At 51.0% G+C, this 22,498-nt stretch overlaps 1 protein-coding gene across 1 annotated transcript; it reads left to right on the top strand.

The window, feature by feature from the left end:
• Positions 1-337: 337 nt before the first annotated feature.
• On the top strand, positions 338-21,567 carry ADRA1D (adrenoceptor alpha 1D). Its single transcript, XM_036827441.1, has 2 exons — positions 338-2,410; positions 20,027-21,567. Exons 1-2 carry the CDS (start codon positions 1,291-1,293, stop codon positions 20,614-20,616), a joined length of 1,710 nt encoding a protein of 569 aa, XP_036683336.1. The 5' UTR covers positions 338-1,290; the 3' UTR covers positions 20,617-21,567.
• The last annotated feature ends 931 nt before the right edge of the window (positions 21,568-22,498 follow it).

Raw genomic sequence — 22,498 nt, 5'->3', positions numbered from 1 at the left:
CGTAGTCCCACTCAGCTAACAAATACAGACACTGCTCTGGGGCCCTAACAGATATTAATTCATTAAATCTTCACGCCGGTAGGTAGACACTACTCTTATCTTCATTTTACAGATGAGAAACTAAGACACAAAGAGGTCAAACAGCTAACATAGGGTGGAGCCTAGATTTGGAGCCAGACTGTCTGCCCCACCTCCTTTAACCATCCCGCCAAGTGGCCTTTCCCACCCTCCAGCACTTAAACCCTCCCTCCCTAGAACGAGGCCACTTATTTAGTGTAGCAATGGGAAGTTTTATTTCGACATCCGATATGGAGTAAAGTAACAGTGCAGAAGTTGGTGTATGCAGACCGATGTGTCCTGGGCAGGGTCTGAAGGCTGTAACCATGTAAGTAGTCTCTTGTTCCTTCGCCCATCACAGGCCCGCAAAGCTTCCGACACCCTCTGGAGCTCTCCACACCACGGCACTGGACAGAGGTGTTTGAGACCCTCCTTTGTCCAGTCCCCTGAGAGAAGGAAGGAGGTGCAGCAGATCCATCCGGGCTCTCCCTGGAGGAGACCCGCCGCGGCATGGCGCGGTCCAGTCAGCAGGCTGCAGATCCCAGGAGCTTGCTGCTCTCTGGCGGCGGGAGCTGGGAGTCCGGGGACCCGGGAATCGCACCTTCTACACTCGGCGCGCCCAAGGGCACCAGCAGTGACCGAGACGCTGGGGAAAGGGCGGGAGGGAGACTTAGCTGAGTGGTAAGAGGGAGGAGGCCGGGGAGGGGCGCGGGAGGTGGAAGGGAGCGGACCGCGAGGGGAGAGGGCGGGCGTGAGCACCCGCGGCGCGGCGGGGGTGGCTTTCACGGGGTCGGAGCGCGAGCCAGCGCCACCGCCCCTTGGGACCCCGGAACGCCAGCTCGCCGAGAGCGCAGATCCCCTTCTTCCGGCAAGTGTGGCGCCGGGTCCCTCGGTGCCGGCGCCCCCTCCTCATCCCCGGCGCTGCCCTTCCTCCGTCCCGGCCCCGCGCCCAGTAGCTAGCGCCCCAGTGGTCGCCGCCCGCACCACCCGGCCCTGAGCCGCCGATTTGCCCGCTCGCCTGGGCACGCTGCGAGAGCGGCGCGCGTCGCCAGCCCCGGCTCTTCGGTCCCACTCCGCGGCCGCCCGCTCCGCTCGCGGGCAGCAGTGCTCCACGTCACAGGAACTGAGGCAGGAGCCCGACAGGACCAGCGCGCGGGGCTGGTGCCGGAGCCCCCAGCCCTACCAGTCGCTCGTCCTGCGCCCAGGCCCGGCCCCCGACGGCCGCGCGTTGAGATGGCTTTCCGCTATCTCCTGAACGTCAGTTTCGAGGGACCCTGCTCCGACAGCAGCGCCGGGAGCTCCAGCGCGGGCGGTGGCGGGGGTGGCGCGGGCGGCGCGGCTGCCTCGGAGGGCCGGGCGGTGGACGGCGTGCGGGTAACCGCAGGCGGTGGCAGCGGCAGCGGCGTGGTGGGCGCGGGCAGCAGCGAGGACAACCGGAGCTCCACTGGGGAGCCCGGGGGCACCGGCGCCGGCGGCGAGGTGAACGGCACGGCGGCCGTCGGGGGGCTGGTGGTGAGTGCGCAGGGCGTGGGCGTGGGCGTCTTCCTGGCCGCCTTCATCCTCATGGCCGTGGCGGGCAACCTGATGGTCATCCTCTCCGTGGCCTGCAACCGCCACCTGCAGACGGTCACAAACTATTTCATTGTGAACCTGGCCGTGGCCGACCTGCTGCTGAGCACCACGGTGCTCCCCTTCTCGGCCACCATGGAGGTTCTGGGCTTCTGGGCCTTCGGCCGGGCCTTCTGCGACGTGTGGGCCGCCGTGGATGTGCTGTGCTGCACGGCCTCCATCCTCAGCCTCTGCACAATCTCGGTGGACCGGTATGTGGGCGTGCGCCACTCGCTCAAGTACCCAGCCATCATGACCGAGCGCAAGGCGGCCGCCATCCTGGCGCTGCTCTGGGCTGTAGCCCTCGTGGTGTCTGTGGGGCCGCTGCTGGGATGGAAGGAGCCGGTGCCCCCTGACGAGCGCTTCTGTGGCATCACGGAGGAGGCGGGATACGCTGTTTTCTCCTCCCTGTGCTCTTTCTACCTGCCTATGGCCATCATTGTGGTCATGTACTGCCGCGTGTATGTGGTAGCGCGAAGCACCACGCGCAGCCTGGAGGCGGGAGTCAAGCGCGAGCGGGGCAAGGCCTCAGAGGTGGTGCTGCGCATCCACTGTCGCGGCGCAAGCACTGGCTCAGACGGAGCCCACGGTGGGATGCGCAGCGCCAAGGGCCACACCTTCCGCAGCTCACTGTCGGTGCGTCTGCTCAAGTTCTCCCGTGAGAAGAAGGCAGCCAAGACGCTGGCCATCGTCGTGGGTGTCTTCGTGCTCTGCTGGTTCCCCTTTTTCTTCGTCCTGCCACTGGGTGAGTGACCCCTCTCCCACCAGCCCCTTCTCTTCCTCCCTGAGCCTGTGACCATCCCTTCCTGGCACCCAGACTTGGATGGCCCTTCCCAATGGAGGGTGACTGTCCACCTGAGCATGGAAGGTTTACTTAGTAACCTGCCTGGTCTCTTTGACACGTGCGCGTGCTGCTTTGTGGGAGACAAATAGGCTCTTCATGCTTGCAGGATTTGTTTTATGAGCTTCTAACTTTTCTGGCCTTCCCCCTTCTTCACTGCCATTACAAGCCCTGGGCTTGTTTTACACTCCCAACTCCACTAAATATAAAAGGTCAGTGGAAATCTGTGTGGGCATCTGCTCCCTTAGTATGTGGCAAGCAGTGTATGTGCTTGTCTACATATCTCCCTCCCTCCACCACCAGGGCCTACATTCATTCATGGGCAGCAATCCCTGGCCAGTCTACGTGAACATCAGCAGACACCAGAAGCCACCTGCTTTCTCTCAGTTTGGAAGCTGGGCCCCCCTGGGAGGCCCTCCCCAGCTGGTATCTGTGAATGCCATGGGCTCTCATTTCTGAAATCTCCTCTTGGGGTGGGGGGGGTCTGTGTGGGGGTGAGAAAGAAAGGAAAAGGGCATCTTATCAAATGGAAAGTTAATATTGTTCATTGCAGTTTCTTAAATTACAGAGTCCTAGCACTTCTGGAGAACTTTGCTATTTCTTTCACAGGCTTTCCTCTAGTCCTGGGAGGTGGGCAGCTGTTCTCAGGACCTTCCTCCCACGCCTTGAGGCCCCTCCTGGAAGCCTTGGGGCTCAGTCAGCACAGGGAGAAGAAAGGGAACAGCATCTATGGGGTTGCATTTGCCCTGAGTCACTTCACCCACAGGTGCAACCAGCCAGCCCAAGCCAGGACCTCCCATGTACCTGTAATCACCCGCATTGAACAGATGATAACATTTCGCCATATTTGCCTCAGATCACTTCCTCTCTCTCTTTTCAGATAAACAGAACAACTAAGTTCCCTCCTCCTGTCCCTTCCTCATTTTCTCCCTCTCTCCACAGAGGTAAATCTGGTGTTTATCACTCCCACACACATGTTTATACTCTTACTACAAACACCTGAATCCATAATAATAAATAGTATTGTTTTGTGTGTCCTTTGGACTTATATAAATTGCACCAGCTGTGCACATACATCTTCAGTTTGCCCTTTTCACCCAATGTTTTGTCGTTGAGATTTATCCGTTCTGGTTATTTTAGCAACAGTATAGTATTCTGTTTGAGAGTATGCCATGGTGTGTTGACGCAGTCTCCTGCTGTGTTCAGTTTTTCTAATTTTTCACTGTTACAATCAACACTGCAAAAGGCTACTGTTTTTTGAGGTCCAGATCACGTCTCCCTCTTCCAAAAAGTCATCCCTAAATCTCCATGGCCTCTGCCCTTGCTGGCAGACACTGCTCTTCCTCAACCCCTCATCTCTGCTGCTCCTCACACCTCGTATGGGAACCCTGGGGCTATCCTTGCCTCTCCCTTCCTGCCGGTCTGCACTGTGCCCAGCTTCCCATGGCACCTCACCAAGTTCTAGAACAAAGCCCAGGGCCACAATGGAGCTGAATTTAGTGGAATCTGGCAATAATGAGCAAGCAGGACAGAGGCCAAGCAGGGAAACAGAATATTCTGATCTGCCATGATGTGGCTTGGAGGGCAGGACAGCAGAGAGAACAGGAGGACAGAGCCTGTGGTACAAGCAGGAGTGGCCTGAGAGTTGTGCAGGAAGAAGGGGGGCCAGGAGCAACCCCCCCCCAGGAGCTCTGGAGCCAGGCCTGGGAGGAGGGAGGCATCTTTGGAGGAACAGGGAACATTCTGAGCAGCAACTTTTGGGGGTGAATGTGGAATCCAAGGGGCTGGCATATTTTGGTAGGAGGTGCCAGTATGTGCTTGGGGGAAGAGGATGTTGGGAACTTAGATAAGGGGACCAAGGATGGATATGGTTGCAGAAGCAGGAGTGTGGGGAACAGTCTCCCAGAAAGAGGATGGATGGACAAAGAGAAGGGATGGGCTGGGGAAGGAGCCCTGGGGAGTACCCACTTTGAAAGAACCCAGAAGGAGGCAGAGAAGGGGGCAGACAGGAGAAGGTGGTACCTCCCTCCTTGCAGGCCCTGGTTCCCACACCAGGTGTGAGGAGCAGCAAACGTGGGAGGATTGAGAAAAAGCACTGTGTGCCAGCAAGGGCCACAGGCCATGGAAATGAAGGTGCCAAGTAGGGCCACAACCTGGGGTTGTTGAGCAGACCCAGGGTGCCCTTCACCCACATCTCCACACACAAAGCCAAGTGGAAGCAGGAGCCTCAGCCACAGCAGTGACATGGCCAGTGAGCAGCCCCAATAGCCCAGAGGATACCGAAAGCTTTAGGAAGTGGGCCCAGGGTCCCAGGGGTACACTGGCACAGGGGACCGTGAACAGCCATCTATCACCTGAAATGTTTTAGTCAAGCCAGAGCTGCAGCAGAGAGAGATACAGACAAGGTATGCTCACCTGTGGGGCCATTGGGGCCCAAGTTGCTGGGCAGGAAAGAATGGGACACAAGCACAGGGCACCTAAAATCCTGAGGGGCTCAGAGAGGGACTAGGGGTCATCCCCCACACCTCCATTTCCCTGTCTGTGACTCGATCTAGGCAGTGACTACATTGGTGAATATATATGTAAAGTCATCAGTCTGTACTCTTAAAATGTACACACTTTATAAACTTGACTGTCAGTATCTTATGCCTTAATGAGAGAGAGAGCGGGAGAGAAGGAGGGAGGAGGCAGGAGGAGGCTGCCATCTGAGGAATTGGTGTCCAGGCTGGAAAGCACACTTTGGCAGCCAGGTGTGGAGGGTAGATTCAGCATTTGCGTCTCAGAGTGCTGGCCAAGTGCCGAAGGACCCATCTCCACAGGCTCCCTGAGGTGGTGCAGGGTCCACAGACTCAGGGAGAGAGGCAGGGGGTGCACTGCAGCAAGTTCTCAGGAATGGCATTACTGTTCCCTGGCCCAAAAGCCTGAAGAAGAGGCTGGCATTACATCTCCTATCTGTGCCTTCGTGGCACCTGGCACATAGTAGATGCTTGGTCAGTGTGTGTATAGAAGGAAGAAGTGGCAGAACCTTTTCACATCCTTCCGTGCTGAGGATCTGGTTGACAAAGCACAGCCCTCTATCTTTATTATTATTATTATTCCTGTGGTAAGAACACAACAAGAGATCTACCCTTTTAACAAATTTTTAAGCATGCAGTATTGTTAACTCTAGGCACAAGGCTGTACAGCAGATCTGTAGAATTTATTCATCTTGCTTAACTAAAACTTTATGCCTATTGATTAGCAACTCCCCATTTCCCCCTCCCCTCAGCCCCTGGCACCCACCATTCCACTCTTTCTTTGAATTTGACTATTTTAGATACCTCATGGAAGTGGAGTCATGCAGTCCTTCTGTGACTGGCTTATTTCACTTAGTATAACAGCCTCTGTGTAAGCAGAGACCCCCCTTTACTCGCAATGCATTGGGGGTGACCCCCCTTTTATATGACCTTAAAAAGTTTTTAAACATAACAGCTAACATTTATTGAGTGATTATTATGAACAAGCTATGAGCTAGGGGTTTTATTTTCCGTTTTTAAAAATCATGGATAGTTTCAAACACATAAGTAGACAGAACAGTATGATGGCCCCAGCTTCAACAAGTATCAACCCAAGGCTGATCTTCATTCATTTCAACCGCCCGCCCACTTTCCACCACTGCTTATTATTTTGAAGAAAATCCCAGACACCATATCAGTTCATCTGTAAATTCTTCAATGTATATTTCTAGAAGAACTTTTAAAAAATAACCAAAATCCATGATAACACATAAAAATAGTTGTTTAATAGTACCAAATATCTTAGTGTTCAAATGTTGCTGATTTCCTCACAAAATTTTCGTTTATTTGTTTGAATCAGGGTCCAAAAGAAAGTACATACATTGCATGCACTTGATTTGTCTCCTCAGTTTCTTTGATTAATAAGATTCCCCTACCCCCACCTTTTCCCTTTCAGCTTATTTGGTGAAGAAACCAGATTGTTTGTCCCCAAGGAGTTGCCCACATTTTGGAGTTTGCGTCCCTATTAGTGCCATTTAATGTGTCCCCTGTTCCCTGTACTTCCTGTAAACTGGCTTGATCAGATTCAAGTTCAGTGTTTGGGACAAGATTTCTTTTCTTTTGTGATGTTAAGATTGATCAGGGGTTCAGATGCAGTCAGCCTGATTCATTCATTATAAAATGTTCCATCAGCCTTTCACCTGCTAGTTTTAGCAGCCATTGACCATGGCCTGGACCCATTATATCACTGGGACTGAAAGTGGTGATATCCAAATTCTATCATTCCTTCTGCATTTGTAGACTAAAATTCTAAAAAGAATTCACCACTAGCTATTTGGTCACTTGAAATAGAGTCCATACAGGAAAATCAGGAGAGCTGCTCGATGCTCTCTCCTTTATCAAAAGAAGAGTCAATTTCCTAGCAATCTTTCCAAAGGGGACCAATAGGTTTTTTAGTACCATGTTAAAAGTGATTTTTAAATCTGTCACACATTATAGACATCACTGTTTTGGGGTTGGCCAATGGGTGCCCTTGGCCCTAGAGTCCTGTTACTTCCTGCCTGGGTCAGAGATCAGAGGTCAAACTGAAGCCAGGGTTAAGGGTCAGTTGGCAGCCATGCTTTAAGCTTTAAATCTCACCAAATGCCTCAGCACCTGCTTACCTCCCCCCAGGCTCAGTTCCAGGCTCACTTCTGCCCCAGATCCTGGCCATGAGGGCCCTGAGCATTGCCATAGGACATGACCACTTCCTGCGTGGCTTGGTCCTCCCAGACCGCCAGAGCCCTTGAGCCTACTCCTCATGGGAAAGTCTCTGAGTTCCTGAGCCCACCTCTGACCCCACCTGAACCCTGCCCCATCCTGCTTCATGAGCTATATGCCCACCAAAAAGTTCTCCTTGAATGCTAGAGGATTTGCCTGCCCTCCTTTGCAGATGGTGACCCAGCAGAACATTGGCCTGGGCCCCTGAGAGCCAGCATTGGGACCTAGTGGTCAATGTCCCAGCAACTCAGTGCTGGGACTCCTGGACAGAGTGACCACTGTCTGGGAACTTCTCTCCTCTGGCAAAAGCACTGATCTGCTCCAACTCATGAGCCATTTGTCAGTGTGGTCTGAGAACTGAAAGGTTCATGCTCAGATCAGGGTCACGTTCAGTCGAGCACAAGGGCCATTTGGCAGGGACTTCAGCCTTGGGCACGCAGAGCTTGGGGTGTGACCACTCCAAGGCCACAGATCAGGGAATGAGTTAAGAAGTGACAACAAGAGTGGAAAAGAGAGGGAGAGAGGGAAGGTGGAGAGAGAGAGAGGGGAGAAGGGGAGGGAGAAGAGCTGAAGGGGAATGGGTGGGGTCCAGTGTAGGACACTGAACAGGTCTGTGACTCATCTCCCTGCCTTGGGCCCCACCAGGCAGCCTCTGTGGCTCTAGGAACTGCCCCTCCCTGCCAATCCGCACAGCTGCAGAAGGATGTCCAGGGCCAGACCAGTAGTTCTAGGCCAGCCCCACAGAGCTCAAGGATCCTGAGGCAAACACGGGGCACAGAGGGACTTCTGATCTATTCCTTGTCTATCTCAAGCCAGAGGACCCACCAGTTACCTCTCACCATGGAAGATTGGCAATGCAAGGAATTCAAGAGATTTGGCTTGGCACAGCTACCCCACAATAGCCTCAACTCCATGTCTTTATAATCCATCTGAGACCTGGACCCTATTCAGGTCACCTCTTCCTGACAGCCTTCCATGATTGTCTCTGCTTCAAAATGGCCTTATCTCTTACCATCTCTTCCTCCCCTTCTCTGTTCCAGCAGTCCTAACTTGGTTGTCCTTGAACTTGTGCGGTACCCTGCTGCCTCAGGGCCTTTGCACATGCCCTCTCCTCTGTCTGGAATTCTCTTTCTTCAGGTAGATGCATGACTCACTCCCTCAGAGGGTCTTCAGGTCTCAGCTCAAGTGTGCCTTATGAGGGAGGCCGACCCTTTAAAATATTGCAAAGAGGTCCGCTGCTTCCCAGCCTTTCTTGGGGAAGGCGCAATTGAGTTCTAGAGTCAGAAGCACTGAGTGAGCAGCTGAAAGAACTAGGAGAGAGAAAGGGAGTCTAGGACTGGGAATTCCATCTCTGCTAGCCCTGTTGGCAGGGAAAGACCTGAATATGGTACATGGTATTTTTAATCCCTCTATTTCTTTCTGGCTAGAGAAAATGGCTGCTTGTGGATAGAAAAGTCACTGATGAGGGAGGAGGTGGGAAAGGGGAAAGGCTGGAGTGAAGCCTAATAGTCCATGGTTGGCTGCAAGCTATGAACAAGACTGGCTGTGAATTCTGACATTCTACCAAGAACAAGTTCCCTTCTGGTGATGCCAAAAGAATGCTGTTAATCACACAGTCCCCCCTTGGCTTCAGCACTGTCACTCCTCAGCGAGGCTTGGCCAGATTGGCCAGTTCCAGCCTTAACCAGCATCTCAGCAGCATCTCCTGGGCCTGGACATTGCTCTTACTTAGGAGAGGGGACTGGCCTGTGATAAGGCTGCAGACCTCCGCCACCAATCTCAGCCTGCCTTAGTTTCCCCAACAGTGTGCAGGCCAGGCTAGCCCAGCCAACATGCCAAAGAGTGGGGTAACCTGCTGACACAGGAGAGGCCCTGCCTCTTCTGACTAGTGGATGTTCAGCATCCCTGGACATTAGGTTAGACTCCTGACAGAGGCACCCCAAAACAGGGAATAGGGGAAGGCAGGTGGGAGCAAGCTTGATGGATACATGCAAGAAAAGGCCGAGGAGCAGAGAGAAGCAGGCAAGAGTTGTGTTTGCAGTCATCTCCTACCTACATCCTGACCACCTCTCCTCATAGGTAGGTCAATGTGTTCACTCCCATTCTCCAGCCTGCCTGTTGAGTGGAGAGGAATGGACATGAACATGTAAATTCATGCCCTGCCTTTCTCAGCAGTGGGTGGAAGAGTTGAAACAGTGACCAAGAGCTAATCCCTGGATTATAGGTTTAGGACCAATCAAGAGAGCTTGAAGATACATCCATGCAAAGAGTGTCCTGGGTCACATCCCTGTACATAGAGCCTGAGACAGGAGTTCTTATGCAAGTGATGGACTGAGGGAAGCTCTCAGGAGGTACCTGGGAGGGAGGGAAGCAGGATAAGTCAGAAAAGAGCTAAACCCAGGATGTGGTCTCAAAGTCTGGCCTCAGCCTGATCCCTGGAACAAGAACGACAGCAGAGAATGGTGCCACCTCGAGATAAGGAGTCTGGCCTTTTCCATCCCCGCTCAGTCTATCACTGGCTGTGGGCTGCCACCTTGGTGGGAAGGTGTCATCTCCCAGTTGAAGCAGCTCCCATTGGTCAAGGGCAATTCTCCATTAGCAGCCAGCTATAAGCCATTAGCAGCCAACACTCACAGCAGCTGGGGACCAGGGGCACCTGGGTGGGGCACTAATAGCATCAACTTCAAAACTTAAAGGTGACTTTTGAGCAAAGATCTGAAGAAGGGGAAGGAGATGGCCAAGTGGCTTTCTGGGGCTCCTCCCAGGAGGCTGGGGTCTGTTTCCTGAGATGCAGCGAGCAGGCAACAGCCCAGCCTTTCTGAGTGTTCTGGACGGGCATGCGTGCACAGGAGCCGAATTCAATATGGCAGCCCCCACAGGCCACCCTAAAGGCCATAGAGAAGGCCAATTAATGCCACTTGGTGGAGGCAGAATCAGAAGTGCTCAAGGCACACACACTCCAGAAACCACTCTCACCTCCGCAGACCCCAGGAGTGGAATTAATCACAGAACTGCTCCTGGAGAGGTGGTTCTATGCCCAAGTCTGAAGAACTGGAGAGACCTGCTATGAAGAAAGGAAGAGGGCCATCCTCCAGACCAGGCCAAATGTACGAAAGTCCAGAGGTAGGGATGGGCATGCTGCTTGTGGAGCAGCTGCTGGAAGGTATTAAGTGAGTCTTTGTGGATCCTGACCCCAGGACCCCTGGAAGACCAGGGGAAGTTTTTTTTCTATCTTTGCATGATGTCATGGAAAGAACAAGCACTTTAGGGCTAGACTGATGCAGGTTCAAATCCTGATGCTGCCACTTGCCCTCCGGAGATAACTAGAATCGCTACAAAGTGGGATGCTAATGCCATGAGAATTAAATGAGAAGTGCTACATACAGGGCCCAGCATGGAGCCTGGTAGGTACTGAACACTCAGAAAGCAAGCGTGAGCTCCCATTTCCTTCCTCATCACTTTAGAGGCTACCTACATCTACCCAAACAGCATTTATCCACTCACTCAACAGATACTTTATGACCCCTGCTCTGGATCAGGCACGTGTGTTAGAGGCTGGGATGAAAAGAATAATTAATCCCATCCCTGCCCTCAAGAAACCTAGAGTCTAGGAGAGTAGATAGAGCAGTAATAAATTTTATTTGTTAAGATGCAGGCGTGCATAAAAGGGCACCTAACCCAGGCTTGGTGGGGGAGGACACCTGACCTGGGCTGGAGGGATGGGTGGGAGGAAGCAGAAAGCACCGTGGGAGCAGTTAGAGCCACGCAGGAAGGCAGAAGGAGCCCAGCCTCTGTGGGAAGACATGCTTGTTGCTTCGTGTGGCCAATTTGGGAGGGAGGTAAGCTGAAGACAGCTTAGGATTCTGAAAAGACTTGAATGCAACACAAGAAAATTTGGGTTTATTCCTCAGAGCCATTAGAAGCCACCAACGGTTTTCAGAGGGGAAAGGAGAGAAACCATTTTTTTTTACAATAAGTCTCCAGCAGCTGTGTGCAGAGTAGAGGAGACAAGGGACCACTGGGGGCTGTCACAGCCATGTAAACAAAATGAGATGCCAGAGTCAGCAAAGGCTTCAGGAATGAGGTGAAGGGAGGGACCCCACTAGAGAGAAAATTAAATGTACCAGACATGGTGACATATAGGGTAGAAAAGAGGGACTCATTCAGCAAACTCAGCAAGTGTTGAGCCCCTACTATGTTCAATGTGTTCATGAGGTCTTCTGGGCAATGGGAGTGCAGCACCAAGCAAAACAGACACTATTCCTGCCCCATGGACTCCTACTGCAGGGAGAAAGGTGATAGACAAAATGAAGAATAACTCAAATAGTACAAGAGAAGGTGATAAGGGCCACAGATAGAGCCAGTTGAGGGAGATAGGGAGTATGGGGTGGGGGACACTGCAATTTTTTTTATTGTAGTTGATTTATAATATCGTGTTGTTTTCAGTTGTACAGCAAAGTGATTCAGTTTTTTTTTTAGATTATTTTCCTTTATAGATTATTATGAGATACTGAATACAGTCCCATGTGCTATACAGTAAATTATTGTTGCTTATCTATTTTATGTATAGTAGTTTGTGTCTGTTAATCTCACACTCCTAATTTGTCCCTCCCTCCCTCCCTCTCCCCTTTGGTAACTATAAGTTTGTTTTCTATGTCTGTGAGTCTGTTTCTGTTTTGTATATAGATTCATTTGTATTATTTTTTAGATTCCACATGTAAGTCATATCATATAATATTTGTCTTTCTCTGACTTACTTCACTTAGTATGACAATCTCTAGGTCCATCCATGTTGCTGCAAGTGGCAATATTTCATTCTTTTTATGGCTGAGTAATATTCCATTGTTTATATATACCACATCGTCTTAAACCAGTCATCTGTTGGTGGGCCCTTGGGTTGTTTCCAGGCACACTGCAATTTTAGATGGGAGGTCAGGGAGCCATGTGGATTTCTGGAGGAAGAAGATTCTGGGGAAAAGCAAATGCAAAGGCCCAAGGTGGGAGTGTGTCTGGCATGTCCAAGAAGCAAAAGGAGGGTAGTGTGGCTGGAACAGAGTGGGGGGGAGTAGGAGAGGATGTCAGGGGGTCAGGGGACCACATGTCAAGCTGTGAGGGGGAATGGCAGCCCTTAGAGGGTTTTGAGCTTGAGGAGTGACATGATCTAGTTCTATTGGGTTGGCCAAAAAGTTCCTTCGGTTTTAAAGTACAAATAAAAGACACATTCTTTATTTTCACCCAGAACTTTATTGAACAACATATTCACTGTTTTGTTCCACTACCTTCTGAAATTTTTCAGACAACTTCATAATTCCATCTTCCCAAAACTTTTTAGCTTTTTGAGCAAAGACTTTATTGAACAACATATTCACTGTTTTGTTCCACTACCTTCTGAAATTTTTCAGACAACTTCATAATTCCATCTTCCCAAAACTTTTTAGCTTTTTGAGCAAAGAACTGTTCCTTTACAGTCTTCCAGGGAACTGAAATTTTTTCCATTAAGAGAATTTTGTAAAGACTGAAAAAAATGGAAATCCAAAGGTGCAATGTCTGGTGAATATGGTCGATGGATCAGAACTTCCCACCCAAGCTGTAACAGTTTTTGCCTGGTCATCAAAGAAACGTGTGGTCTTGTGTTATCCTGATGGAAGATTATGCATTTTCTGTTGACTAATTCCAGACGGTTTTTGTTGAGTGCTGCTTTCAGTTGGTCTAATTGGGAGCAGTACTTGTTGGAATTAATCGCTTGGTTTTCCAGAAGGAGCTCATAACAGAGGACTCTCTTCCAATTCCACCATATACACAACATCATCTTCTTTGGATGAAGACCGGCCTTTGGTGTGGTTGGTGGTGGTTCATTTCGCTTGCCCCACCATCTCATCCTTTCCACATTATCGTACAGTATCCACTTTTCATCGCCCGTCACAATTTGTTTTAAAAACGGAAACTTTTCGTTATGTTTAAGTAGAGAATCGCATGTGGAAATACAGTCAAGAAGGTTTTTTCGCTTAATTTCTGTGGAACCCAAACATCAAAGTGATTCATATAACCAAGCTTGTGCAAATGATTTTCAACACTTGATTTGGATATTTTGAGTATGTCAGCTATCTCCCACGTGGTATAATGTTGATTGTTCTCAGTTAATGTCTCAATTTGATCCCTGTCAGCTTCAACTGGTCTACCTGACCATGGAGCATCGTCCAGCAAGAAATCTCCAGCATGAAACTTCACAAACCACTTTTGACACGTTCGATCAGTCACAGTACCTTTTCCATACACTGCACAAATCTTTTTTTGCATTTCAGTTGCATTTTTACCTTTCTTGAAATAATAAAGCATAATACGCTGTAAATGATGCTTTTTTTCTTCCATCTTCAATATTAAAATAGCTACACAAAAATTCACCAATTTTGATAAGTTTTTTTTAAATGCATGCTGATATGACAGCTGTCACAATACAATCTAACAAAATTGTTGTGAATGAAGTTAAAGACAACTAAGCGCTACTCGAGCCATCTTACGGAAAACACTGAACTAAACTTTTGGCCAACCCAATTTTTTTTTTTTTTAAATTTTATTTATTTATTTATTTTTATTTTTGGCTGTGTTGGGTCTTCGTTTCTGTGCGAGGGCTTTCTCCAGTTGCGGCAAGTGGGGGCCACTCTTCATCGCGGTGCGCAGGCCTCTCACCGTCGCGGCCTCTCCTGCTGCGGAGCACAGGCTCCAGACGCGCAGGCTCAGCAGTTGTGGCTCACGGGCTCAGCCGCTCCGCGGCACGTGGGATCCTCCCAGACCAGGGCCCAAACCCGTGTCCCCTGCACTGGCAGGCAGACTCTCAACCACTGCGCCACCAGGGAAGCCCCCAACCCAATATTTTTAAAGGATCGTTCTAGCTGCCAGGTTGAGGGTAGATTTCAGGCTGCAAGGGTACATGCAAGAGACAGTCGGGAGGCTGCTGAATTACTCAAGGGGAGAGGTGATTGTGTCTCAGACAGGGTAGGAGGGTGCAGGGAGGAGGGTAGTGGTTGAGTTTCAACCTTATCCCCTTCTGCTGTGCACTCAATCACTCCATTCTATCCACATTAGCCTTGTCATTGTTCTGCAAACATACCAGGGCCCCCTCAGGCCCTATGCACTGTTTCCTCTACCTGGAATGCTTTTCCCCAAAATGTCCACATGCCTCATTCCGCTCTTTACTCAAACGTCACATTCTCAGCAGGCCTTCTCTGGCCACTTTACCCACAATTTATACCACCACCCCCAGCCACACACACACACATACATAAATACACACTAGGTATCTTCCTTCCCTACTTTGTTTTTTATTAGCATGTTTTATTATCTGATACGTTTGCATTTTCCTTGTTTATCATATGTATTTCTGGTCTTGCCCTATGACATGTAAGCTTTATGAGGGCAGGATAAGTGTGAGATGCCAGTAGACATCCAAGTGGAAATGTCTGGGAAGAATTGAGTCTGGGATCTATGAGTCTAGAATTTGGGAGAGCAAACTGAGCTGGAGATAGAACTGTGGGCATTACCAGCCAAAAGTCAGTGAGCCTGGCTGAAATTGCCAGGAGAATGCAAAGAGAAGAGATTACAAGACTCTTCTTATAAGGGCACTCCTACACGTAGCAGTGGGGACATGAGGAAGAAGGAGCAAAGGCAATTGACAAGGAGTAGAAAATCCAAGAGAATGGTGCCCCAGAAGCCCCGGTTGAGATGAGAAGTGTCCAGGATGGATAAGAGCTGTATCTGCATGTGGGAGGGCTGGGGTGGAGTGGGGCAGTGGGGCAAAGCAGTGGAGTGAAAAGCAGGTGGGGAAGAGGAGGCGGCACGTGTGGATAGAAAGGGTGGAGAGAATGAAGTCATAGCCAGAGAACCAGCAAAGAGGGTGCGGCTGTGACAGAGGCAAGCTCACAAGTGACTGATGGGTCGAGAGCTCTACAACACAAGTAGGGACATGAACCTTGGGTGGGAGGAGAGACTCCTTTCTTACCAAGGAGGAAGACAGGTGAAGAAGGTTTGAGTGAGTGCCCAACTTCTTTGTCTTGTTTACTCTGTGAAACAGGAAGTGAGATCAACTGCTTTGGAGAAGGCGAAGGGGCAGACTGCAGGGCCTGTGGAGAGGAGTAAAGGCTCAAAGGAGCTGGTGCAGGAATCGGTGGCGGGGGGAGTGGGCTGAGGATGGGTGGCAAGATTGCTTGAAGCCAGGACACAGAGCTGAGGTTGGAGACCCTAAGCGTGTTCAGAGTGTGGGTGAATCTCTCCAGAGTTAGGATCTGGCTGGATAAATACAACCCAAATCCAGAAGGACATGGGCATGGAAGGACTGAGGAAAGAATGGCTGGGGTGCAAATGAGGAGAAGTCTCAGCTAAGCAGAGATGATAGGAGAAATCCAAGGGGCTGGCAGGTCAAAGTTCAGATGAGAAAGAGAGAGAGGACAGAAAGCTGCAGTCAGCAGTGGAATATAGGTTTAAGTGAAGAAATGAACTGCTCAGCCTTATGTTTTAAAAGGACACCCCCCCCCAGCTACTATGTGGAGAACAGGGTACTATGGGGGGCACAGGGGCAGGAACAGAGAGCCCACTTGGAAGGGCACTGTAGGTAGATGATGATAGTAGCTGGGACCAGGGTGGTAACAGGGGATGGAGCAAAGTGGGGGATTCAGGACCAACAGGAGCTGGTAATGGATGGGATGCAGAGTGTGACAGAAAGAGGGGGGTCAGAATGTGTGGAGCACCTACGATGTGCCAAGGATGGTGTGGGGAGCTCTCCATTTAAGGATCAGATAGATGGGAAACCGGTAGTTACCCACAGTGTTCCTGGCATTGAGAAGTGAATAGATGTGCTAGAGGAGGGGGGAATACAACTAACTCTGCTGGGTCGGGAGGGGGTGGTGTGACGAAGGCTCCCAGGAGGAGATGCCACTGGAGCCAGCACTACCAGGTGGAGGAAGGAGGAAGGGCAGTCCAGGATGATCCTGTGCAAAAGCACAGAGACAAGACGGGGAGCCCGCTGTGGCCAGAGGGCAGTGAGCAGTCAGTGTGGCAACTTAGCTGATGCACATGAAGACGGAAGAGAAGCGGGAATTGCAAGAGAAAGGAGAACAAGGGGGTGGTGCTGGGCGCCTGGATGGCGGGAGGCAGAGAGAGGAGGGTCCCATGAGCACCTGTTTCCAGTGACAACTGCCAAGATGAGTTAGCACAGCTGTGCTTTATGCCTTCAAGAACGGCTGTGGACAATGTGGGGAGTAGGAGAGGGAGCCAGCTCAGGACAGAGAAGGGGAGTGCCAGGTACTGAGAGACAGAGGCCTTGCCTCCGAGCCCCCATGTACCCATTGAGGCTTTCCTGTAGCTGGGCTTCCGGGGCTGGCAGAGGCTTGTGCTGGGCAGCTGGAGAGGACTGAGAAGGCAAGAGAGGTGAAACCAAGTGGTCGACCTAAGAGGCCATAACTCAGAGTGGCTGGAGGAGGAGAAAGTTGGGAGTGGCTGAGAAGGGGCTTGTCCACTGATGCCCTGACAGCAGGGCAGTGCTGCAGGGATAATGCCAGTGAGCACCCTCGGGAGTCTCAGGACAGTTACCCACCTCATCCATGGCAAAGGGGAGGGAAGTGCCCACAAGCCCCCCTCCCCCAACCCAGAGATCCTTGAAAGAGGCTGTGGGCAGAAGAGAGAATGTTGGGGCAGGCAGGCAGCAAAGAGTGAGGCAGGGTGCAAGGAGGCGTAGGGGGTAGACTGCAGCACTCTGGGCAGAAGTAGGTGTGAGGCTCAGGACTGCCATATGTGAAAGGAACAGAGTAAAAGTCTCTTAGGAGCTCCTGTCTGTGAAAGCTGGAGCCCAAGGCACAGACGTCTGTATTTTCCAGGCAAGATGTCTGTGCACAGAGGGCAGACAGCAATGAAACAAAATTGTGGTGGCTGCTGTCAGTGCCCCACCCATCCCCCCTGAACATGGGTCACTTTCCGCCCCAGTAGCTGCCTCCATATCTTCGCCTGCAGCTTTCTCTGAACAACAAAATCGTCACTGTCCACCCACACAGCAAGCAGGAAGTATGGAAAATTAACACCCTGAGGGAGCAACCCAAACACTGGCTTATGGTAATGGGAGTATAGATACCCCACCTCCCTCACCTTACTGGTCCTGTTCTCCAGTCCCCCAGAGCTCCCAGTGAGATTGCACCTCAGTTGCCCACAGCAGTGACTAACTTGTTAACTCTCCTTTCATTGGCTTCCTTCTCTTCCCTCTTTTTATCACACTTCACTACTGGTGTTTCATTTACCTTCCAAATTAACAACTTGCATTTGAATCCTTGTCTCAGGTCTGCTTCTGGGAGAGCCCAAAGACAGAACCCTCAGCAGGACACAGTAGGAAAAACTTGGGGCTGAAAGGCTGAGTTTGTATCCCAGCTCCTTTGTGTGTAAGGAATTCCCAGCTGGCAGCAGGCTTCTGCATAGGTTGGTTGAGCATGAATTAGAATTTTAATGCTTAAAACAAGGCCCAGGCCACACTACTATATGCCATGTTGCCCACCAATCCGAATCAAAACCACACCAATAACAAAGCCCTTTGGCTGGCTTTTGGCTTACTGCTTAAAGCATAGTCCCCTGATTTGTCATCCTGGGCTAAATATAAAAGAATTCTAGCCTGAGTCAGAAAGTTATTTTCAGCACTCTGTCTTATTTTGCAGCCATTGAGGGATGCTGTTCAGAGGCTGTCTTTCTGGAGGCTAAGGTCAATGCTGGTGGCCCCCACATTCCAGGGACAACTGCCCAATTCTTCTCCCAAGGGAAATTATCTCCTTAACACATTCTGATTTATGCCCCAGCCTCCCCCAAACCCACCAGGTCTCGGCTACTGTTTCTGGCCACTCTCCAGAGCTGGGAAGGGGGTCCCTTCCCAGGGCTGAGGTCTCCTCTCTCAAAAGCCACAGAAGTAGGGAAAGGGGGAGTGAACAGACTCCAGTATTTACTACAAACCTGCGAAGTCTTGTGCCCTGAAATTTATGAAGCGTCACAAAATCCCTTCCAGAGAAATTGTTGTGTATATCTCACAGAAAAGAAGAGTGAGACTTAGATGGCCAAATAACTTGCTCAAGGCTGCGTGACCAGGGTTTGAAAATGCTGTGCCGCACAATACTGCCTGACACTCCTCTTCCTCCACAGTGTCTCTTAGCATCAGGGATCCCACTGGGTGGGAGGCGGGTGATATGCAAGGGTCCCCAGGTCAAAGAGGGGGGCATGGTGCCTCTGCTCCCTCAGTAGGGGGCACTGCTCTTATTTCTTTGAGGGCAAGGAGAAAAGAAAGCAGGTCCCATGATTTGTCAAGGACCACTACCCCTTGTCTGCTCAGCCTGGCAGACACCTGAAGCTTTTGCCTGGCATGGGACGCTCCTGCCGCCTACCCCCAACCCCTGCTGATGTTGAGGATAGTGAGGGTGACAAAGTGGCCTCTGCTTCCTGGATGATGTCTTTGCATTTTGTTAGGTGCCTTTGGAGACATGACTCCTTGAGGTCTATGGTGGGGAAGACAGGGGAAAGGTATGCAGGGAGGAGGGTCTTCCTGGCACAGCTCAGACCCCAGTGCCCCCACCTCCTCCTGCCTGGCACTCTGCTCCCTTTCAAAGCCATCCCAGAAGCCTTCCTGACCACTTCCCACTTCCACTGGGACAGCCCCACTATCCTGCATTCCGACAGCTCATGGGCATTGTGTTTATTGAGGCTTAATTCTAGGTACTATCTCTTGCCTGCTCAAAAATATCCATGGCTCCTAACTACCCACAAAATAAAAGCCAAACTTCCCAGCATTTAAGGCCCTTCACCATTTGTCTCAAATGAAGTTTTCTGAGCATATCCTACAGGACATTCCCATGCCCCAAACTTGTTATCCTCTTGCCCACCTGTCCCTTCCACTCCTGATACCCTCTGCCCTTCCTCATCCTGCCTGGCTCCTGTCCATCCTGAGACCCTGGAAGCCCCCCACCCCAATATACTGAGCACCACCATCATCCCACCTGCATTCCCATGATATGTGATCCACATTGCTACCGGGAGAGCAGGGCCTCAGGTGTTTGATGAGAGCCCAGCACAGTGCCTGGCTCAGGGCAAGCCTTGGTCAACATTTAATTCAGGAGTTCTTACCCTTTTTATACTAGGGATTACTTGGCCATCTGGCAAAGTGTATGGAGCCTTTCTCAGAGTTACTCTTTCAAATGCAAAAAATAAAATACAAAGGATTGCAGATGAAATCGACTTCATTTAACTGAAATCTGTGATTTAGTCTCCAATGTGTTTCCATGTGAAGGCTTTAAATAACAAGATCTAGTGGTGTGATCTAGTGACTGACACTTCCAAATAGTGAGGAGTGTAGACAATATTCCAAAATATCTGTAGCAACTGCTAATATTAGGGGGTAAACTGCCAATATTGCACCAGTTTTGAGCTACAAAACAGTGATTTCATATCGTTTTGTCTAATTCTACTCAGGTTTGTTGCTTACACTCGCTGGAAATGCTCAATTTCAGGTAAACGTGAGTAAAACTGAAGATGACTATTTTTCCTCATTCAAGTTCATGGACACCCTCAAATTATATCAGGGACTCATTGAGGAGAGATATCTTGAGAGCCACTGGTTGATGAATGGCCAGGGCCCCTGAAAGGGGTGGGGGGAGGGGGAGTAGTGCGGAGAGGGTGGCCCCTTTGCACCAGGCGCTGCCTGGGACTCCCTCTCCCTGAGCATCTAACCAGCCTGGGTCTCTGCTTCCCACAGGCTCCCTTTTCCCACAGCTGAAGCCCTCAGAGGGCGTCTTCAAGGTTATCTTCTGGCTGGGCTACTTCAACAGTTGCGTGAACCCGCTCATCTACCCTTGCTCCAGCCGGGAGTTCAAGCGGGCCTTCCTCCGCCTCCTGCGCTGCCAATGCCATCGTAGTCGCCAGCACCACCGCCCCCTCTGGAGCATCTACGGTCACCACTGGCAAGCCTCGAATGGCGGCCCGCGCCCTGACTACGCTCCTGGCCCAGGCGCCGCACCCTCCGGGGCCCTGCTGGCCCTCACCGCGCCCTCAGCCCCTGGTTCCCCAGGCACACCCAAGGCGCAGGCTCCAGTCGTCGGCCGTCGAAAGCCGCCCTGCGCCTTTCGCAAGTGGAGGCTTCTCGTGCCGTTCCAGAGACCCACCACCCAGCTGCATGCCAAGGTCTGCAGCCTGTCGCAAAAGAAGCACGCCAGAGAGGCTGCGTGCGCCCTGCACTTGGAGGTGGAAGCTGTGTCCTTAGGCGTCCCCAGTGATGCAGCTGAGGGCACCACCTGCCAGGCCTACGAACTGGCAAACTCTAGCCATCTCCGGGAGACTGATATTTAAGGACCCCTGAGTTAGGCCGAGGAGTGTGCTGGGGATGGGAGAAGGGTGTGGAGATGGAGGCTGGCTTTGTTCAAGAGGCTGGTGAGAATCAAGGACCCAGAAACTGATCAGGGAGACTGCTCTCCAGAATCCTTGAAGAACTGAGGTGTGGGTGAAGCCCTTGAAGGGTGGAAAGTTATGGGCTCCCCCTCCTGGACACAGATGCCCCCAGCTCCTCCTTTCAAGGGAGAGGCTGAGGGCTCCTTGGGGCCATTTGCTTCCAATCCCTGTTTGAGAAACACTGCCCCATCCATGACTTGAACCCTGGGTAGATGGCCCCAAGTATGGCCAGGCAGCCCTGTCCCTCCTCTTGGGGAGGAAAGGGCACAGAGGCCCTGCCTGGCTGCCCCCAATGCCTCCCCTCCGGAAAAAGTCAGTGGGGCCAAAGCTTCTCAATGGACACAAGTTATCCTTACTGTAGACTGAAGGAATCCAGTGGCCTGCCATTGCCACCCACAAGCTTTGGTGGCAGATTGGATGACTGTCCTACAAGCCTGTTGTATTAACCTGTGGGCCCACTTTGCCCTACTGAGGCTCCGCCCTGCCCCTCACTTTGTCTCCCCAAGGGCCTTACTGTTTACACTGTATATAGCTCCTTGTGCCTGTGCCCATCACTTCTTGCTGGGCTCTGGAACCATCAAATGGGGAGAACTTTGTCATTTTTAGACATATTTATTGGTCAGAGTACTTCTATTTTGTCCAAACTGTGCAAACTGTTCATCTTCAGCTTACAACCCATAAAGAACTACTTTTTGTTTTTCTAAAATCCTTCAAGTACTAAAGGCCCACAAGAGGATAAATTGGGTCTGTGTTCACCTTTCTAGTTTCAACCTGTCTCTTTAACTGATGGCTGCTGTCCTTTGGGACTTTCAGCATAACCAAAAGATTCGGGCATTTTGTTGGCTTTTAAAACTCACATGATTGGTCTTGGGAACAAACAGTAATTATAAGCACAAAGTTTCGCTTTTTCAGTCTCACCAGATATATCTGTGATGCTCTGAGGGCCTCAGTCTGGAAGGTGGCCATCAGTTAAATGGGTGAAACATTACTTTACATGAAAAAATGTACAAGCCCAAGTAGACAGGTATACATGGTGAGAGAACACCTACCTAGGAACCATGCTTATTAGCTTTGAGTAAAATGTCGAACACTTGTCATGTCCCCAAGAGACTACAGGTAGTTCAGTCTTCAGCTAGATAATATCAACCACATACATCCAACCAGCATGGGAATGATGACTGTAGCCCAATGGACCCTTGGAAGGAGAGCTGGTTAGATAATACCCTGGGCTGTCTGGAGTGGAGGTGTTCTGAAACTGGAAGAACCAACTGCTGGGGTCAACATGAGCCAGTATTTTGAGCCAAAAGCTTCCATCCTGTAGTAGGGAGGTAGTCTGTTTAAAAGATCACCACAATTTCAGACCCCTCATCCCAATATTACAAGGTAAAAAGACAGCCAATATCTGGGCTCGGGAGCAGAAATTTCACACTGTGGGTCTACAGCAGGTACTGGACTTTCAGGCCTGGTAACCCCCACAAGGAACAGGAGGGGCAGTTAAAAGCAGGTACTGGGAGCATGTTGCACACCCCAAAGAGGGCTTCATCTTGCAGCACACTGGCTGCCCTAAAGCTGGGGACACTGGGCACAGCCCCCACAGTCTTCTCACAGAGGTGGGGGCCATCCGTCAAAGCAAAGGTCAGCAAGGAGGCAGACCCTAGTGTCAGAGGATTGAACTCTGGGCTCCCCAGCAGGGGTTCAACAGCAGGGGAGGGTCTCTGAGAGGGTTCCCACATGCCAGGGCAGCTGAGCCCACAGGAGGTCAACAGTGAGGACAAGGGAGAAA

This window comes from Balaenoptera musculus, chromosome 15 (assembly GCF_009873245.2).
Source record: "Balaenoptera musculus isolate JJ_BM4_2016_0621 chromosome 15, mBalMus1.pri.v3, whole genome shotgun sequence".
Classification (NCBI taxonomy): Eukaryota; Metazoa; Chordata; class Mammalia; order Artiodactyla; family Balaenopteridae; genus Balaenoptera; species Balaenoptera musculus.
Note: the sequence above shows the minus strand (reverse complement) of the source record. Positions and strands in the feature narration are given on the sequence as shown.

What these genes read in the sequence shown, in the direction of transcription:
- ADRA1D (XM_036827441.1), top strand. Translation starts at nt 1,291, where the DNA reads ATGGCTTTCCGCTATCTCCTGAACGTCAGTTTCGAGGGACCCTGCTCC. An exon ending in TTTCTTCGTCCTGCCACTGG is followed by an intron (nt 2,411 to 20,026) that starts GTGAGTGACCCC and finishes TGCTTCCCACAG; the next exon opens with GCTCCCTTTTCCCACAGCTG.